This window comes from Cavia porcellus, unplaced genomic scaffold, assembly GCF_034190915.1.
Source record: "Cavia porcellus strain 051 isolate PalLab524CR breed Dunkin Hartley unplaced genomic scaffold, mCavPor4.1 scaffold_25, whole genome shotgun sequence".
NCBI lineage: Eukaryota > Metazoa > Chordata > Mammalia > Rodentia > Caviidae > Cavia > Cavia porcellus.
The window spans coordinates 27151770-27168677 of NW_026947508.1; the positions used below are offsets into that span (position 1 = coordinate 27151770).

Here is a 16908-nt window from a genome sequence, read left to right on the forward strand (position 1 = left end):
CTATTTTTACTTGCAAGTTATTTATTACCTCAATTTCCTTCTAGACCATAACTTCTGTGAGAGCAAGAGTCATGTCTTCCAAGCACTTAACACAGTATACCAGAGCTGCCATACAACGAACACTTAAGTATTTACTGAATCAATCAGTAAAGAAATGGCCGTGCCTGCCGCACTCTTTCCAGGATTTAGGCTTGCCAGGAGGAACAGATGAAACTCCTAAGGATCTATCTGGATGAGGGGCCCAAAGCCTCCCAAAGGAGTCTGTGAGGACACTCAGGCTTGGTTTATGACCCACAAGCACCATCGAGCCAGGGAAGGTGCACCCACTTCTGCAGAATGCTACCAAGAACTCAAGTTACCGATTTGCAAATTGAGTTTGTCACAGAGTGCCACTTTTTATAATCTTCTGTAATGACAGAAGCTTTAGGAGTAATGGGGCAACAAGGGCACCATTTCACCCTCTATGGAGACATTTACTGGATCAGCAGCATGTGGAATTTGAAGGAGTTGGAGCAGGAATGGAGAAAAATGGTGACTTACACAAGAACCCCCAAAAGATTTGATCTGACACACATATAAGACAGTTCCTAGAATGGCTGGGATAGTTTTGGGACAGTCACAAGGCTCAACAATGGAAGCTGGGGAAGCTTAGATGACTGTTACTGTTGCACCAGTTTGACTCCAATAGTAGTATGGCCTGAACAACTCAGATGACCATGGTCTGCCCCAGAAAGTCCCTAGACATCAAAGTTGGGGCCACTGGCCTGGTAGCATTGCAGCCCAGAGGGTGGATAGGCCACTGTGGCACTGCTACCTGGCATTAAAGAAGATGTCTCCCCAGAGGTACACAAGAACAGAGAAGAATCTTTCCAGCATTCCCTCCAGAGCTCAAAATGCTAATTCTTCAGCTGGAAGTTAAGGAAGCAGTGTTTCTGAGGCCACCTAATGCCAGGCTTGTGGCTGCTGGTAATTCTATCTCAGGTACACCAGCAACTCGGGTATATAATAGGTACCCCCGACTGGTTAAATGCCTATGTGAGCCAAGTGAGGAGGAGTGTTATATCTGCCAGGGGCCTGTGAGAGGCAATCTTTCTGTTTATCTGTTTCTTTTTGAGCTTATATACTTGTACTCTGCAGGATGTAACGAGGGACTCGCAGAATGCTGTTATCCCCTGTAAAGGACAATTGTTAGAGGCCTTTTCGTCACCTATGTATTACCTTTCCCTACCTCTCCTTCCCTAACCACCATCCATCTTCTGTCTGTCAATGAGCACGAGAGATAGGCAGGGGACAATGAAAACTCACTGTAGATGGTGACATCTCCGTGGTCAACCTCTGCCTGACTCCTCCCCAATAAAAATGTGTGGGCTGAACATCAGGAAGAGGGCATGCATGCACAGGGAGAGGGCCAGCGAAGACATTAGTGGGCCCTTACTACCCTGCTTCCCCAGGGGAGCCTGAAAGCCCCCCACTGTGACCTACCTCTTGTCCTCTTCCACCTGTACACCAATGGAGTGGAACTCTCTCCTGCTCCTGTTCTCAGTGTCAGAGTCTGAGATAGTCTCCACCTGGAGGCAAAGTGGAAGGGGTCAGTGGCAGGGGCCAGCCAGGGGACACAAGTGCAGTCCAGGAAGAATAGCCAGAAATGGCTGAGCCCCAAGCCACTGGCAAACCTGGCAAAGAAAATCTTCCTGAACAAGATGAGAGAGTAACATAACCATTGCTGGGCACTGTTCTGCATTCTCCAGGAACAAGGATAAAACAACGGACAAGGGCTGAACTTGGCTACCTTGTCAGTAACCAAGTACCTATGATGTGCAGCGCAGGTCAAGCCAAACAAAAGGCCCCTTTGAATTGCTTAACTCACTCCACCAGAGCCCAGACCCTTGGCATCTCCTCCTCCCATACCTGCACCCCAATCCATACCTGCACCCCAATAGACGGTCGCCACTTCCGCTGCCGTGCCAGGCTCCGCAGCTCTTCCCTGCCAGGGATGGTCTTGATGATGAGAGTGGGGGGTTTAGGGCTGGCCCGGGGTGGCACCGGTGCCAAATCGAGGGTGCGTGCGCCCATGGCGGGCCCGTCCAGTCCATCAGCCGAGCTGCAGCGTCTGGCTGGACCCTCAGCTGCAGTGAAGCTCTCATGTGCCGAGTCAGTGCTGCTCTGGGCAGTGATGGAGATGCGGGGTGGGGCCTGGCTTCCCGGTGGGATGGGGGGCGGGGCCTTTCTGAAGTTGAAGGCTACAGGCAGTGAAGGTAGGGAAGCAGCCTATGAGGACTCATCCCTGAAAGCACCCTTCCGACATACCCATCACCTGGCACACCCACCAGACACAGTAGCCACATGTACTCGACTTGCTGCTATGAGGGCCAAGGATCACCCTATCATCTGGCCCAGAAAGGAAAGTGATATGAACAAGGTCACATAGAGCAATGATGGTGCGGGCCAGAACTGAAACCCAGGGTACTCTCCACCCAAGGGCCAAGCAGGGGCACAAAAGGTACTCACAGGAGCCGGGCCTCCCTGAGACAGAGGCAGGGGCAGCAAGGAGGGGTAGGCAGTCATCATCTTGAGAGCAGCCAGCCTGGATGGCCCGGAGGTAGCTGTGGCTCCGCATGCGGAAACAGCCAGGCAGGTCCAGGGCGTCCACGGCCTGAGACTCAAGCTCCCCAAACACGGACCCACACACGGCCTCCAGCTGCTGGTTCAGCTCCTCACTGAGCTGGGGGAAGGGGCCAGGAGGACGGTTACAGAGGATCTGAGATGGGGTGAGGTTGCTGAGGCACTCTGCTCGGCACTATACATAGGTCTGCAGTGGCTATATGTCTGCGTGGCTCCTCTGCATTTACGTTAAAGGAACCCTCATTTTCTACAATGAAAGATGAGAGCCCCTCTGTCCTATGCTGCTTCCAAGGCCTCCTTTGGGGTCACCTTGCTGCTACTTGGTCTTTCCTCTAAATACTCACCTTTTCCCACAAACGCGTGTGAAGATAGGGAAGCAGAAAATAGGGAAAACACAGGTTTTCCTCCCTGACCAGCCCTAGTCCCTCACCTTTCTCTCATTTGATCCTGACAGAGAGGACCAGGAACCTAGCATCCACCCTCCTGCCAGGCTTAGGGTAGGGGCTTCAGGGGTGGACACCTTTTATTATTTATAATCTGATACATTACACAATTGCAGAGATACATGCATCAAGGGGCAGGATGGCTAATGAATGGACAAAAGATGGAGCCAAATTAACCTGCAAGTTTCCTAAGCCTTTCCCTGCCTTGTGGTCACTGGCTGATAGGCCTGGCATGGCCCACTGGTTCCTTCCATGTCCTCAGTGTCTCTGGAGAAAGCTCAGCTGCCCTGGAGGGAGTTCTTATTGTTTCAGGTTTTTTGTTGTTGTGTTTTTGTTTGATATTTTGTGGTATAGAATCCATGGCATTAAAAAAAGGGGGAGAAATTCCAAAACTTTTGTTCACGAACCATGCTGTACATCACCACACTGAGACTAAATATGTCACAGGGTGCATATTTATGGTATGTGAGAAAACAGACAACAGACGAAACAAAGAAAGAAAGAAAGAAAGAAAGAAAGAAAGAAAGAAAGAAAGAAAGAAAGAAAGAAAGAAAGAAAGGAAAGAAGGAAGGAAGGAAAAGGTGGGGGTAAAGGAAGCTCTAGTCCAGGACACAGGTGGCCAGGTCCAGTGTGCTGCTCTCACTGGGAACGTGTGTAACTCTGAGCTTCCAGCCAACCTAAGGTTACCTGCATGGGCCATGCAGTGAGACTCTTCTAGATCCAAATGCCAGCTCTGCTAAAAGTGTGCCCAGAAAAGTTAAAGTTTGATGATCTGTCAGATGGGATTAATAATGGTGCCACTTTCACAAGACTACTGAAAGGACTCAACAAACCACATAAGGCATGTAATGCAGTTACTGGCACACAGTGAGCCCTCAGTGGCATATGAAGGTCTCAGAATCTACCTGGTAAACACAAGACAGGTGCTCATGAAACCTACAACCATTTCTGTCACTGGGCCCCCGAAGAAATCCCACCGTAGATGATGACATGGAAGCCTTTGGATGGCATCATAGATGAGGTTCCCAGCACCATTCAGTGGTGAGTGTGACAGCAAGTATCCATGACTCTATCTCCTAATTGCTCCCAGGAAAGATGCATGGCCACATATTTACAAATAGCCAAAGGACGCTCAAAAGAACAGTTTGATCCATGTGTAAAGCACAACTCAATGTTTCCATAACTCAGCACCCAAAGCACATGATCTAACTGGATTCTACCTCAAACAGCACAGGAATCATCCCATTCTACATAGCAATAGGCAAACTAAGACTGAGAGGGGGCAGATGACTTGCCCAAGGATGTCCAACAGGTAAGTGGTAAAACTGAAATGAAATGTCACGTTTCCTGCTCCCTTGTAAGGCTAACTGAGCATCAGACTCTCCTGGGGAGCTTTGGAAGCCTACATTAACTTGGGCCTTCTGTTTTGCTTTGGCTGGTTGGAAGCTCAGAGCCAAATCTGCTAAATACAGGGGAGACTCAGTGGTTCTACTGTGGGGACAATTATTTATTTATTTATTTTTGGTTTTTTGAGAAAAGGTCTTGCTCTGTAGTTCAGGCTGGCCCTGAACTCACTATGTAGCCCAGTCTGGCCTTAGACTTGCAGCGATCCTCCTGCCTCAGTCTTCTGAGTGCTGGGAATTATAGGTGTGTGCCACCACATCTGGCAGGTCCAATAATTTGAACTTTGTTTTTTTTTTTGGTACCAGGGATCGAACTCACAATCCCGTGCTTGTCAGGTAGGCACTACACCACTGAGTTAAATCCCCAGGATAAGGTCCAGTAATTTAACAGAACTTTCTGTACATCTTTCTGCAGTTTCTTTTCTTTCCTTCTAAATACTGGGGATTGAACCCAGGGCCTTTGTACTCTGCTGCATTCCCACCCTCTGATTTTTTTTTTTTAATTTGAGACAAGGTCTGCCTAAGCTGCAAAAGTGCTCAGGTTAAGCTTGAAGTTATGATTCTCTTACCTCAACCTCTCAGGGTGATTTGCGGGGTGGGGTATTAAATATGGAGTGAACTCAAGAGTACTAAGCTACAATCCCCAGCCCTTTAAATATTTTTATTTGAGCCAGTCTCACTAAATTGTTCAGACTGTCTTTGAATTTGGGATCCTCTTGTTTCAGCTCTCCAAACAGCTGGGGTAACAGGTCTAACCCTAACCAAGAGACTTTGGCCTCAAGTTTGGACATCAAGAATAGAAGAAATCTCACTCTGTAGTTAGCTCCAGCCCTCTTTTAGGTGCAAACTATTGGACATACTATCTGGTATAGCGTATGTGCTCAGCAAACATCACTATAAGTAGCAAGAGGTTCTTTAATCATAGTGCCAATCCCATGCTGGATGACAAGTTTCTCTATCCCAAGGGTTATATTAAAATCCCATGCATGGGCCATGTCCACAACCAACTCTATCCAAGGCAGTCAGCGAGAGAGGGAGAGAGGGAGTGTCTCCCTATACGCATTCCAGCTCGACTGGCCAAGAGGAGATTCTAGGATTCCAACAAGGGACAGATCCAAAGAAAGCAGAGATTCGTGTAGTCTCTCAGTGGAATACTGCAACTGAGTTATCTGTACTACATAGTGATTATCAAACAGTAACACTAGGCTGTGAATACTCCTATCTCCACCTTGCTTCCCCAACTCCCACTCGCAGGACAGTAAAGTCAAAGAATCAGAGGACTAATATCTAGAACATATAAAGAACCAAAAAAATTAGACCTGATAAAATAAAAGACCCAGTCAAAAAGCAGGCAAGTGAAATGATACTTCACAGAAGAAGTATAAATGACCAATAAATACATGGAAATGCCCAACATTGCTGGCCATTAAAGAAATGCAAATTAAAACACTTAGATCTCACCTTACCCCAAAAAGAATGGCCATGATCAAAAGTCAAATAATGGATGCTAGAAAGGCTGCAGGGAAAAATGAACCCTTGTACGTTATTGTTGAAAATGTTAACTAGCACAACCACATAATGCCTCAAAAAAACTAAATTTAGAAATTTCATTTTACCAAGTTATTCCCTCTCTAAGTATTTTCCAAAAAAAGTTAAAGATATAATTTTATAGTGATATATGCATACTCACGTTTACAGCAGCACAATTCATAATATTAAATCTTGGAAGCAGCCAATATGTCCACCAATACATGAATGGATAAACAAAAGGCAGTATTCATACATACTGGAGTACCATACTGCCATAAAGACAATCAGGATAATAGATGCACCTTGAGACTATAATGTTAAATGAAATAAAACAGGCACACAAGCTTAAACATCTCATGGTTTCTCTTATATGAGAAACCCAAAATACAAATAAAGAGCAAAATAAAAGCTAGATAATAAGAAGTGGAGAGATAAACATTTCTCAAATAGGAATGGGACCAAGAGATGGAGGGAGTGGGAGAGGAGGAAGGGAAAAGGAATTAAAAAGGAATTAAGCTGTGTTATATACATGTACCAACTCCCTACAAGGAAAGTAAACATTATGTACTGCAAACATGTACTAATATTAAAAAAAAAAAATCAAAGAATTCCCTGGCGAAATGAACTCCTCAGCCTTTCTCCATTCAGAATCAGCAGTCATTTCCAAGCATGTGGAATATGAGAAGAAAATACTTGGTATCTAATCAGAAATTGTCTGCAAGAGTTGATGGGTCCACCTGGGAGCCCCACAACATCCTGTACACTTTACATATGTTATTTAGTTTAGATAACCTTTGGAAAAGCCTCCCATTTCAAACCATTCCAAACACTGGACAGAATATAACCAACATCATTTTATATGCATAGCTGAGCTCACAAGAAAGCAAGCTAAGTCCCCAGGGGACAAAAGCAAAGAGGAGTCTGGAAAATCAGAATATGAACTGTGTGAGGCAACGCTGCAACAGCCCAGTGGAGGCGGAGGTGGGGGAAGGGTTGCTGGTCTCAGTAACCAAAAGGCTGAGGTTTTAACACCCACTGGGGCGCAGGAGTAAGGCTTTGGGCCCACACAAATTCCAAATGAGAAGCAGGAAATGAGAACTTTCATAAAGCTAGGGAAGAAAAAAATCTCTGATGAAAATGAAGAGAAAAAAACAATCGTCACCAGAGGCCAATGACAAGGGAGACAGTTTGTAGACCAGGTTGCAGAGGGGGCAAATCCCCTGAGCATCTGGACTCATAGCCAGTTCTCTCACACACCAGGACTGTGTGTCTGTAAGAGCTCACATGACCTAGATTAAATATTAACATAATGTATTCCCAGACCAGGAATATTCTAGCAAAGTATCAGCAAAACGTTTTGTGAGGGACCATGCCTAACTCAAGCAGCTCAGGCCTCTTACAGATGAAGCTCCACTGAAGACAAGCTAACAGTGTCCATGCAGCAGCCATCTCTGACCTCACCCCTCATGGTGTCTACCTCTGGAAAGTACATCTTCCTCTGGATCACGAACTAGACTTACTGGCCCATTTCTAGAGAGTAGCATAACAGATATAGTGGGATATCACTTCAGAGACTACAGGTAAGTGCCTGACATCAGTGAACACTGGCCAACAGCCAGTGAGGACCTAAAGAACTGCCAACAAAAGCAGCTATCACAAGATCACTTTTAAAGTACATATAATACTATTAAAAACATAAAAACAAGGCTTCACTATGTTGCCCAAGGCTGACCTCAGACTCCTAAGCTCAAGTGATCCTTCTGCTTTCAGCCTCCTCAGTAACTAGATTATAGACACACACCATTTTATCCAGTTTTAAACTATACTTAAAAGTCCTAAAACCTAAAAGAGAAATTGAAAATATAAGGAGAGGAAAACAGAGACCAAACATTTGAAAACAAATCAAATCAGATTTTTAGAAAAATCAATAAAATTAAAAACAATTAGTTAAGGATAAATGAGACATGACGGAAGAAAAAAACAGTAAACTGGAAGATATGCCTGAGGAACATGCTTAGCAGGCATCACAGGGAGCAGAGATGAAAATCATGAAGGTGAGTTTAAAATACATGGAGGAAAGAATGAAGAAGCTGCTAACAGATGGAGAGACTAGACTATAGGAGAAGCACAATTTAAAGAGATAATGACAGAGAATTTTCCAACTTTGTCATGATTTTAGACATCAAATCAGATCACATAAGCCAACTATAAAGCTGGACAAAACTTTCAAAAACAACCATTTATCAAGGCACATACATAAAACGTTTATCATGAAGATGATGATTTGGGGTGCATGATTCTATGGCTGTCTGGCTGAGGCTGCTCACACCTCCAAGGTCCCCAGCTCTCCTAGGTGCAGCGGCTCACCAGAGTTGTGCAAGCTTTGAAGGCCAGCTGCCTTCCTCTCCCTGCTCCTTGGAGCATTGTCAGTTACAGTGACCAGAACAGGGAAGGCTAGCAGCACTGCCAGGTGAAGCTGCAGCACTGCGTGTAGTGTGTAGTAAACTGTAGCTAGTTATTTAAGAATTCAAAAGGATGAGACAACAACTGGGGCTTTTAACTTCTCACATACTTTGGATTAAGTGAGGCGAATGAGTGCACAGCAGAAAACAAAGAGGCCCCGAACTACCCATGTATCTCTAGCCAGTGTTGCCTGCATATATATGAAGAGAAAACACAAGAAAGTCTAATGATGAGTAAAAGCCACGGAAAGCCTGAAAAGACCTAAAAATTTCCTCTAGAACCACCAGACGAATCAGGAAGTCTTACTGGCTTGAAATTGTTAGGCACACATCCCTAGCCTCTTTTTTAAAAATGTTTCAAGTTTTCATACAGGGGCTTGTGAAGTTGCTAAATTGCCTAAAAACCATGCTGAGTTTGAATGTTTATTCTCCTACCTCAGTCTCCGAGAATGCTGCAATTATAGGTGTGCACCACCACTTCCAATTATGAGAACAACTTCTAACCAATCTTTGGCCGAGCACTAAGCTCTATGGATATAAAGATAACCTCTAGGAAACATGATTTTTTTTTTGGCCTTTTTCCTTTTTATTGGTACCAGGGATCAAACTCAGGACTGCCTGCTTGCAAGGCAGGCACTTATGCCGCGGAGCTAAATCCCCAGCCCCTAGGAAACATGATTTTAAAAGAAAAGAAAAAAAAAAAACTGAGAGGAAACATTAAAGGTTACATGTTTTAAGGAAGAAAAATTTCACAGATTTTGTCCAGGGATTAAAGAACAAAGCCATAAAAATTCCCAAGAAGGACAAATATGAATCTAGAGTTGCTACTATATAGCTAATATGCTAATATGTTCAGTATTCAACAAAAAAATTAAAAGTCATGTTAATAAATAAAAAGGTATAAATATCCAAAAATACTGGATTTATCACAAAGATTAGAAAATAGCTATTATAAATATATTTTTAAAATACTAAATAAACCATGTTTGAAGTTTTAAAGGCAAGGATGACAACAATGGCATAATGAATACAAATCTTAACAAAGGGAAATTCTTTTTTTTAACAAAAATGTACAAATAAAAATTTTAGAACTGAAAAGTACAATAACTGAAATGGAAAATTCAGTAGATGGGCTGAATATAAGAAATAATCAGTAAACCTGAAGATGGATCATTATAAATACCCAGCCTGCAGAATGGAGAGAGAGATTGCATAGAATGAAGAGAGCTTCAGAGATTAATTGGACAACATCAAGCAAACCAATATACATGTAATGGGAGCTGAGAAGAAGAAAAGGGGAAAGAGAAAATATAAAAATATTAGAAGAAAGAGTGGGAAGAGAAAAATATATACAAAATATCTAAAAACTTTTCAAATTTGTTTTTAAAAATTAATCTATAGTTCAAGCAGTTCAATGAACTTAAATCTAAACAGTAAGAGGGGACCAGGGATTTAGCTCAGCAGCACCAGAGCCTGCTAGGCAAGCACAAGGCCGTGAGTTCGATCCCTGGTACCAAAAAAAAAAAAAAAAAGATACAAACTAAACAGTAAGTGATCCATATCAAGACATTGTAATAAAAATGTTGAAAGTTGAAGACAGAGAAAAGTTTAATAGCAGCAACAGAAAATTCATCACATATAGGGAAACTTCTGGCTTTTCATCAGAACCAATAAACACGAGGCAGCAGAATGGTATAATCAAAGCACTAAAAGGCCTGGGGATGTAGTGCAGTAATAGAACATTTGCCTACCACATACAAGGCCTTAGGCTACCCTCAGCACCACACCACACCACACCACACTGCAAAAACAAACTAAAAAACAAATGTTGAAAATAAAACTATACCAGAAATTCTACACTCATCAAATTATCCTTCAAAAATGAATTAAAAATAGAGATGTTTCCAGATAAATACAGACTAAATAATTTGTTACCAGATCTATCTTATAAGAAATACTAGTGAAAGTCCTTCTAGCTAAAAGTAACATTTGATAGTAGTGAATCAAATATATAAGAAATGAAGAGCACCAAAAATGGGAAATATGTGAGCAAATATATAAAAGGCTCTAGTAAATAGGTTTCTCACTCTCTTAACTTTTTTGAAAGATAAAGTTATATAAAACACTTATTCAATGTCATTGGTTGGCTTATAACAATTGTTGGTTTTGTAACATAAAGAAACAGATCTACAGATGGATGATAATAACAGTGATGGTGTGTGTGTTACTAGGAATTGAACTCAGGGATTTCATGCTGAGCTAAACACCCAGTTCTTTTTATTTTTTAAATTTTGTTACAGTCTAAGTTGCCCAGGCTGGGTTTGAACTTGTGATTATCTTACTTCAGCCTTCCAGGGTATTGGAATTACTAGACATGATTTAATGACAATAATATCACAAAGAAAGGAGAGAGAAAGATGTATTGGAACAATGCTCCTATATTTTATCATAACTAATTATATTATTACATCTTAAGATACACTGTAATACCTGATACAACCACTTATAAAATAACTCAATAATATAGTAAAACAATTAATGAATTTAAATTACATACTAAAAATAGTTAATACAAAAGAGAACACTAAAGGAGGAATAGAAAAAAGATGATGGGACAATCCAAACATATCAAAAATCACATTAAATGTGAATGGACAAAAAACTCCCATTCAAAAGGCAGAAACTGATTGGGTTTTATAAAAAAGCAAGACTTGACCGTATGCTGTCTACAAGAAGCATAGCTTAGATTCAAAATGTAAATGGATTGAAAGTAAAAGAGTAGGAAAAAGATGTACTACACAAACGGTAACCAGAGTTAAGTTTTAAATCCTTAGATTTAAGGAGTATACACACAAAGATATAGTGAAACTGTAGAACAACAAAATCAAACTAAGATTTTTCACAGCAACCAAAGAGAAATGAAATTAGCTACAAGGACATTTCTGTTAATAGCAGACCTCTTAATAGCAACAATAGAAAACAAACAACAGTGAAATATCTTTAAAATACTGAGAGAAGATAAATGTTGACTTGGAATTCCCCTAATAAGCTAAGACATATGAAATAATTAGGGTAAAATATATTTTTGTTAGAGCTTGCTACTAATAAATACTTATTGAAAAATTTAAGAAAATACTTTAAGAGGAAGGAATAAGAAGGAATGCAAAGGTAAAGATACAAGCATTAATCAAGTAAAAATAATAAATAGTAATGAAATTAATAAAGAGGAATCCAGGAGATAAATAGGAAACTAAAATACTGGGCAATAGCCAGGTATGATGGTACACACCTATAATCCCAGTACTTCGAAGGCTGAGGCAGAAGAATCACCGCAAGTTCAAGATCAGCCTGGGCTACAAAATGAGTTCAAGGCCAGCCTGAACTACATAGTGACACCCTGTCTCAAAAAGACTTTATATAAGATCTATTATATATAAAATACTGGGCAACAATACGTAAAAGAAGGAAAGAGGCATCAAAATTAAAATATTCCAGGGCTGGGGATTTAGCTCAGCAGCGTAAGCGTCTGCCTGGCAAGCACAGGGTTGTGAGTTCAACCACCAGTACCCAAAAAAAAAAAAATTAAAATATCCTAACATCACTTAAATATTTAAGTGATGAGTATGTTAACAGTTTAATTTCATTATGTTCACATATAACATCACTTTATATACTACATGTCTATAATTTGCCAATTTCTAATAAAGTTCAAAAATGTTTTAAGTGACGAAAGAGATCAAAGAAAGAACTAAAGCGAGGCATGGAGGTGCACACCTGCAATTCAGCACTCTGGAGTAGCTGAGGCAGGAGAATTACAAGTTTGAACTGAAGCAGGCAACTCAATGACTTAACAAGACCTTGTCTTAAAATAAAAAGTAAACAGGTCTTGGGATATATCTTGGTACAAAGGCCTCGGATTCAACCCTTAGTAGTGCAAAAAGGGAGGAAGGAAAAAAGGAAGAGAAGACAGGAGGGGAAGGAGGCAGAGAAAATTGGAGGGAAAGAAGGAGGGGGAGGAAAGGAAAACCAATGTCCAAGGCAATAATATTTAATATTGTCAGGAACACAATACCCATAAATTGATCTACAAATTCAATGCCGTTCCTTTAAATTCCCAATTATATTTGAAGCTCCCCCAAAATTCATATTTATATGCAAAGGAAACACAAAACAACCCTTTTAAAAGGTAACAAAAGCCTATTATTTAAACTTACTGAAATTCTTATTACAAAGCTACACTAATCAAAGCAGGTGGTAATTGCATAAGGATATACTCATTTATACCAAAGGAATAGATTTGAAGCTTCATAAATAAACACATAAATTTACAGTAAATTGACTTTGAAAAAGGGACCGAAAATTTCAGTGAGAAAAGAAAAGTCTTTTTAACACATGTTACTGGCAAAATTGTTATTCAAATGCAAAAGATAAAATTGGACTCCTAATTCAAATTACAAAAAGCTCAAAAATGATCATTTACCTAAACAAAAGCATAGAAACTTTGGTGTAAATTTTGTGATCTCAGATTTAGCAAAGATTTCTTAAATTTTTCATCAAAAACATCACAATCAAAAATAGCAAATTTTATGAATTATTCTTGATAAAATTTAATGTGGTTAGGGGACAGGGATGTAGCTCAGTGGTAGAGCACTTGTCTAGCACACATGATGTTCTAGGCTTGAGTCCCAGCACCACATACACACAAAAACTTTTTAAAGTGCTCTTCCCTTCAAATAACAATATGAAAATACAAATCAGTAAGTGGGAAACAGCACCCTAGCCAACACCTTAATATTATATTTCTATCATCCTGAATTCTGCATGGGTGCTGAGGATGGAAACCAGGGTCTTGTGCAAGCTAGGCAACACACTATTACTGAGCTACTGGCCTCAGCCCCAAAATAATTTTTTTACACTTAAAAATAATAATTAGAGAGGGGGAGTTATCATTAAATTAAAATGTCCAAAGGTTTTTATATGGCTCAGGGGAAGACAGAAAAATTGTGAGCTTCAGACTGCTGAGTCAAGTATGCACATTAAAACTATGGGAACTATGAAGAATAAAATAGAATATATAACTGCTAATCCAGTGTGGGATTTGGCGAGAAGAATAAAGAAAACGTCAATCCAAAAGGCTGCAGCAAAATAGAAAACCATCACCCACAGGAGAGGACACATACCACAAAATTAGATAATCAAAATGAATCCAAGCTTATCAGCAATCACAGTAAATATAAATGTACTAAACTCTCAAGGAATTATTAAATGAATATAAAGTCAAATCTAGCTATAAGCTACTAGCAAAGACATACCTGAAACATAGCAGACAAAAAGCTTTAAAGTCAAAGGTAGAAAAAGATGTTCTAGGAAAATACTTAACAAAAAAAAATAGACTTATTAGAAAAACCATTACTAGAGATAACAGGGTGACATCTCTAGTACTTTAAACCTCTTTCCTCTTCTGAAAAGCAGGGATTCTAAGCCATTCCTCTAGGAGAAATATGTCAAGTGTATGTGATGTTAGATAATATGAAGTGGGAGGAGGAGAAACGAAAAGGAGGAGGAGGAAGAGGAATAAGAAATGTGTCGGGGGGTGGGGGTTAAATTAAAATCTGAGAACATTTGGGAAAAGACCTGAGAGAAGGCAGAAAGTGATCCATGGGAGTGTCCGGGAAAGAGGCCTCTAGGCAGGGGCAGTGGCAAATGCAAAGGCCCCCAAGACTAGAGCCCACCTATGGTGTCTAAGGGGCCACAAGCATCTCCTGCGGCTGGAGGGGGAGGAACAGGGTTAGAAGGACTCACAGGTAGCTCCAGCTAAATCATTAAAAGCTTTATAAATCATAGCAAAATCCTGATGCTCACCCTAAGCAAAATGAAGGTTTTTGACTAGAAGAGAAGAGCAAATAAATACATTTTTAAATGATCATGCTGGCTATACTGACAGAGAATGAAGTAGAGCCAGGGCCCATCAGGAGACCAACCACTAGGTAATGCAGTAGCTGAGACAACAGGACATGTGATGTGCATCAGAGGTAGTAAGGGGACTTAGATGTTGGGTATATTTGGAAGGTGAAACTAACAGGATTTGCTGAAGGATCAGATACAAGATGTGAGAAATAAAAGAAACTGACTTCATGGGTTGCGAGTGTAGTTCAGTGGTAGAGAGTGTTCTTAGCAGATGCAAGGACCTGAGTCCAACACCCAGCACCAAAATTAAGGAGGGGAAAAAAAAAAAAGGAATACCAACTTCAGGCCAGAGCTCCTGGAAGAATAAAGTTGCCATTATTAAAAAGAGAAGACAGTGAAAAAAACAATCTGGGGAGCCAGGGAGGTCATCAGTAGTTTAGTTTGGCTGTCATAAATCTGAGATGTCTACTGGACATTTAAGAGAGATTTTGATACACTGTGTGCTTACACACCGGACATGCAAGGGAAGATTTAGGCTGGAGTGACACATCCAGGAGTCACTAGGATCTCGGCAATATTCAAAGCCATGAGCCTGGATGAGACACCTAAGGAGTGGGTGCAGAGAGCAGTTCACGGACTGAGCACTGGAAAACTCCTGTTGAAATCCTGGGGAGTCAGGAGGCATCAAGACACAGATGAAAACAAGCAGCCAGAAGGAGAATCTAGGGGAGGGTGAAGGGTGTGGTGTTGTCCTCAAAGCCAACTGAGAAAAGTAGTTCAGGAAGGAGAGTCAGTAACTGTTAGATGTTGCTGATGGGTCAAGTAACAAGAGGACTGAGCAGTAACTAGTGGTTTTAGCAACACAGGCTGGTCTGATGTGAAAAGATAGCTGTGCCAATCAGATTCCCTGATATAGGAAATGTAACAAAGGAATACAGAGAGACTGCTGTGGGGAACAATGAGCGCCAATGTGGACAGTCTTTTGCATGGCTTTTTGCATTGCTTTTTCCCCCAGCAAACAGTAAAAATAGCTAACCTTTATTGAGTGGTGGCTCTGTGCCAAGAACACTATTCTGATGCCTATTTTTAAATAGGGACAGCGGGGCTCAAAAAAGTCAAGTAACTTGCCCCAGGTCACTCAGCTGATAAATACTGAAGTTGGAATTCCAACCCATCTCCTGCATTTAATTACTAAACTGCTGTTGCCTATGTTTAATTAAGAGGAAAGCCTATACTTAGCTATGGAACTCACATTTCTAAAATATCAATTTTGGGTCAGATGTCTTGAGTTTAAATACAGTTTTTTTCTGAACTCTCACCAACCCCCTGGGAGAAAAACTATCACTACTATTGTCATCTTAAAGATGAGAAAAGAGAGGTGTTCAAAAGTATGGTATCTTGCTGGTGGTCCCAAGCAATAGGTAAGCGCAGAACCCAGGCCCAAAATCGTCTCAGAAAATGCAGCTTGGCCTCTGCCTAGTCTATGTAAACCTACCCTACGTTTGCCTAGGAGTCAGCTAAGAACAGTAAAGCATGGGGAACCTCAGAGAACTAGTGTTGACCTCTCTTACTAGCCCATCATTTTGAGTACGCTTTGTGCAACCCAAGGCTGAGGTCCTCTGAGACACTCCAGCAGTTCCAAAGCAGATTTCCCCAGAACCAGGCCTGAGCTCTCTCCATGAACAGACCCTCCAATTTAAAGGCACAGGCTGAGCATGGAACAGAATACCCCCTTCTGCAATTCTATCCCATGTGCTAGGCCTCTCCCTACCTGGCCAGTGGTGAAGGAACGGCTGTAGCCAGGGATGGAGCTCCGGGGGTGGATCCGGGGCGGGACACAGCAGCTGCAAAAGGTCAAAATACCCAAGTCAGAATCCAGCTGGACCAGGAGGTGGTGGAGGCAGATTGACAGCATTAGCACCTCTGACTAGGTTTTATTCTCCAAAAGTTCCTAGAGGAACCTTCCAGGAGATTCTATAAGTAAAGACACTCCTCCAAAGAACTACTCAAACAGGTACTATGATCAGGGATGTCCCTATTTATTTGGGGAAGAGGGAATTCTCCAGTAAAACCCTAAGCAGGGCTACTCCCACTGGAACTCATTCTTCAAACACCACCTGCAGGGCCCCAGCATCAGCTTCTTGGCACCCATCTGGTCCTCCCTGTACTTACTTGATCCGGGCCGTGTCCACACTGGAGGAGCGGCGGGAGGCGAAGCGCCGGGCGGCTGCTTTGGGAGATGTCTTGGGGCTGCCATCTGAGTCTCCACTCTCCTCATCCCCCATGGCTTTGATGTAGCTGCCGCTCCGCATTCTTCGACAGGGGATCTCCCCATCCTTGCCACCCGTAGGGTAGCCCCCCCAGTCATCTTGCGGCACCTGCAGAGACAAAGGCCTCTGTCTCTCCGACATGTCTGCGATCAATCAAGAGGCCAGTCTCCAATAGGGGGCGCTCTGCCCTCCTGGGGCAGACCACACCAAGAGCATTCAGAGGAGAAAAGGGAAGAGAGGCCACAGACTGTTCCCCTCCTTTAAGAGAGAT

The 16908-nt window shown here is 41.9% G+C and overlaps 1 protein-coding gene across 3 annotated transcripts in view; it reads right to left on the reverse strand.

Moving 5' to 3' along the window:
* Positions 1–16908, reverse strand: part of Dlgap3 (DLG associated protein 3) — a 59924-nt gene that overhangs the window by 15629 nt on the left and 27387 nt on the right. For 2 of the 3 annotated variants that reach the window (XM_063236040.1, XM_003471475.5), the window contains exons 4-8: positions 16540–16745; positions 16139–16211; positions 2509–2722; positions 1927–2240; positions 1483–1568 (exon numbers count right to left, since the gene is read on the reverse strand). In XM_063236040.1, coding sequence (XP_063092110.1) covers positions 1483–1568; positions 1927–2240; positions 2509–2722; positions 16139–16211; positions 16540–16745 — 893 coding nt within the window. Of the gene's footprint in view, positions 1–1482; positions 1569–1926; positions 2241–2508; positions 2723–13772; positions 13929–16138; positions 16212–16539; positions 16746–16908 lie in introns of those variants that run through there. The other variant, XM_063236041.1, reaches the window with a different exon arrangement.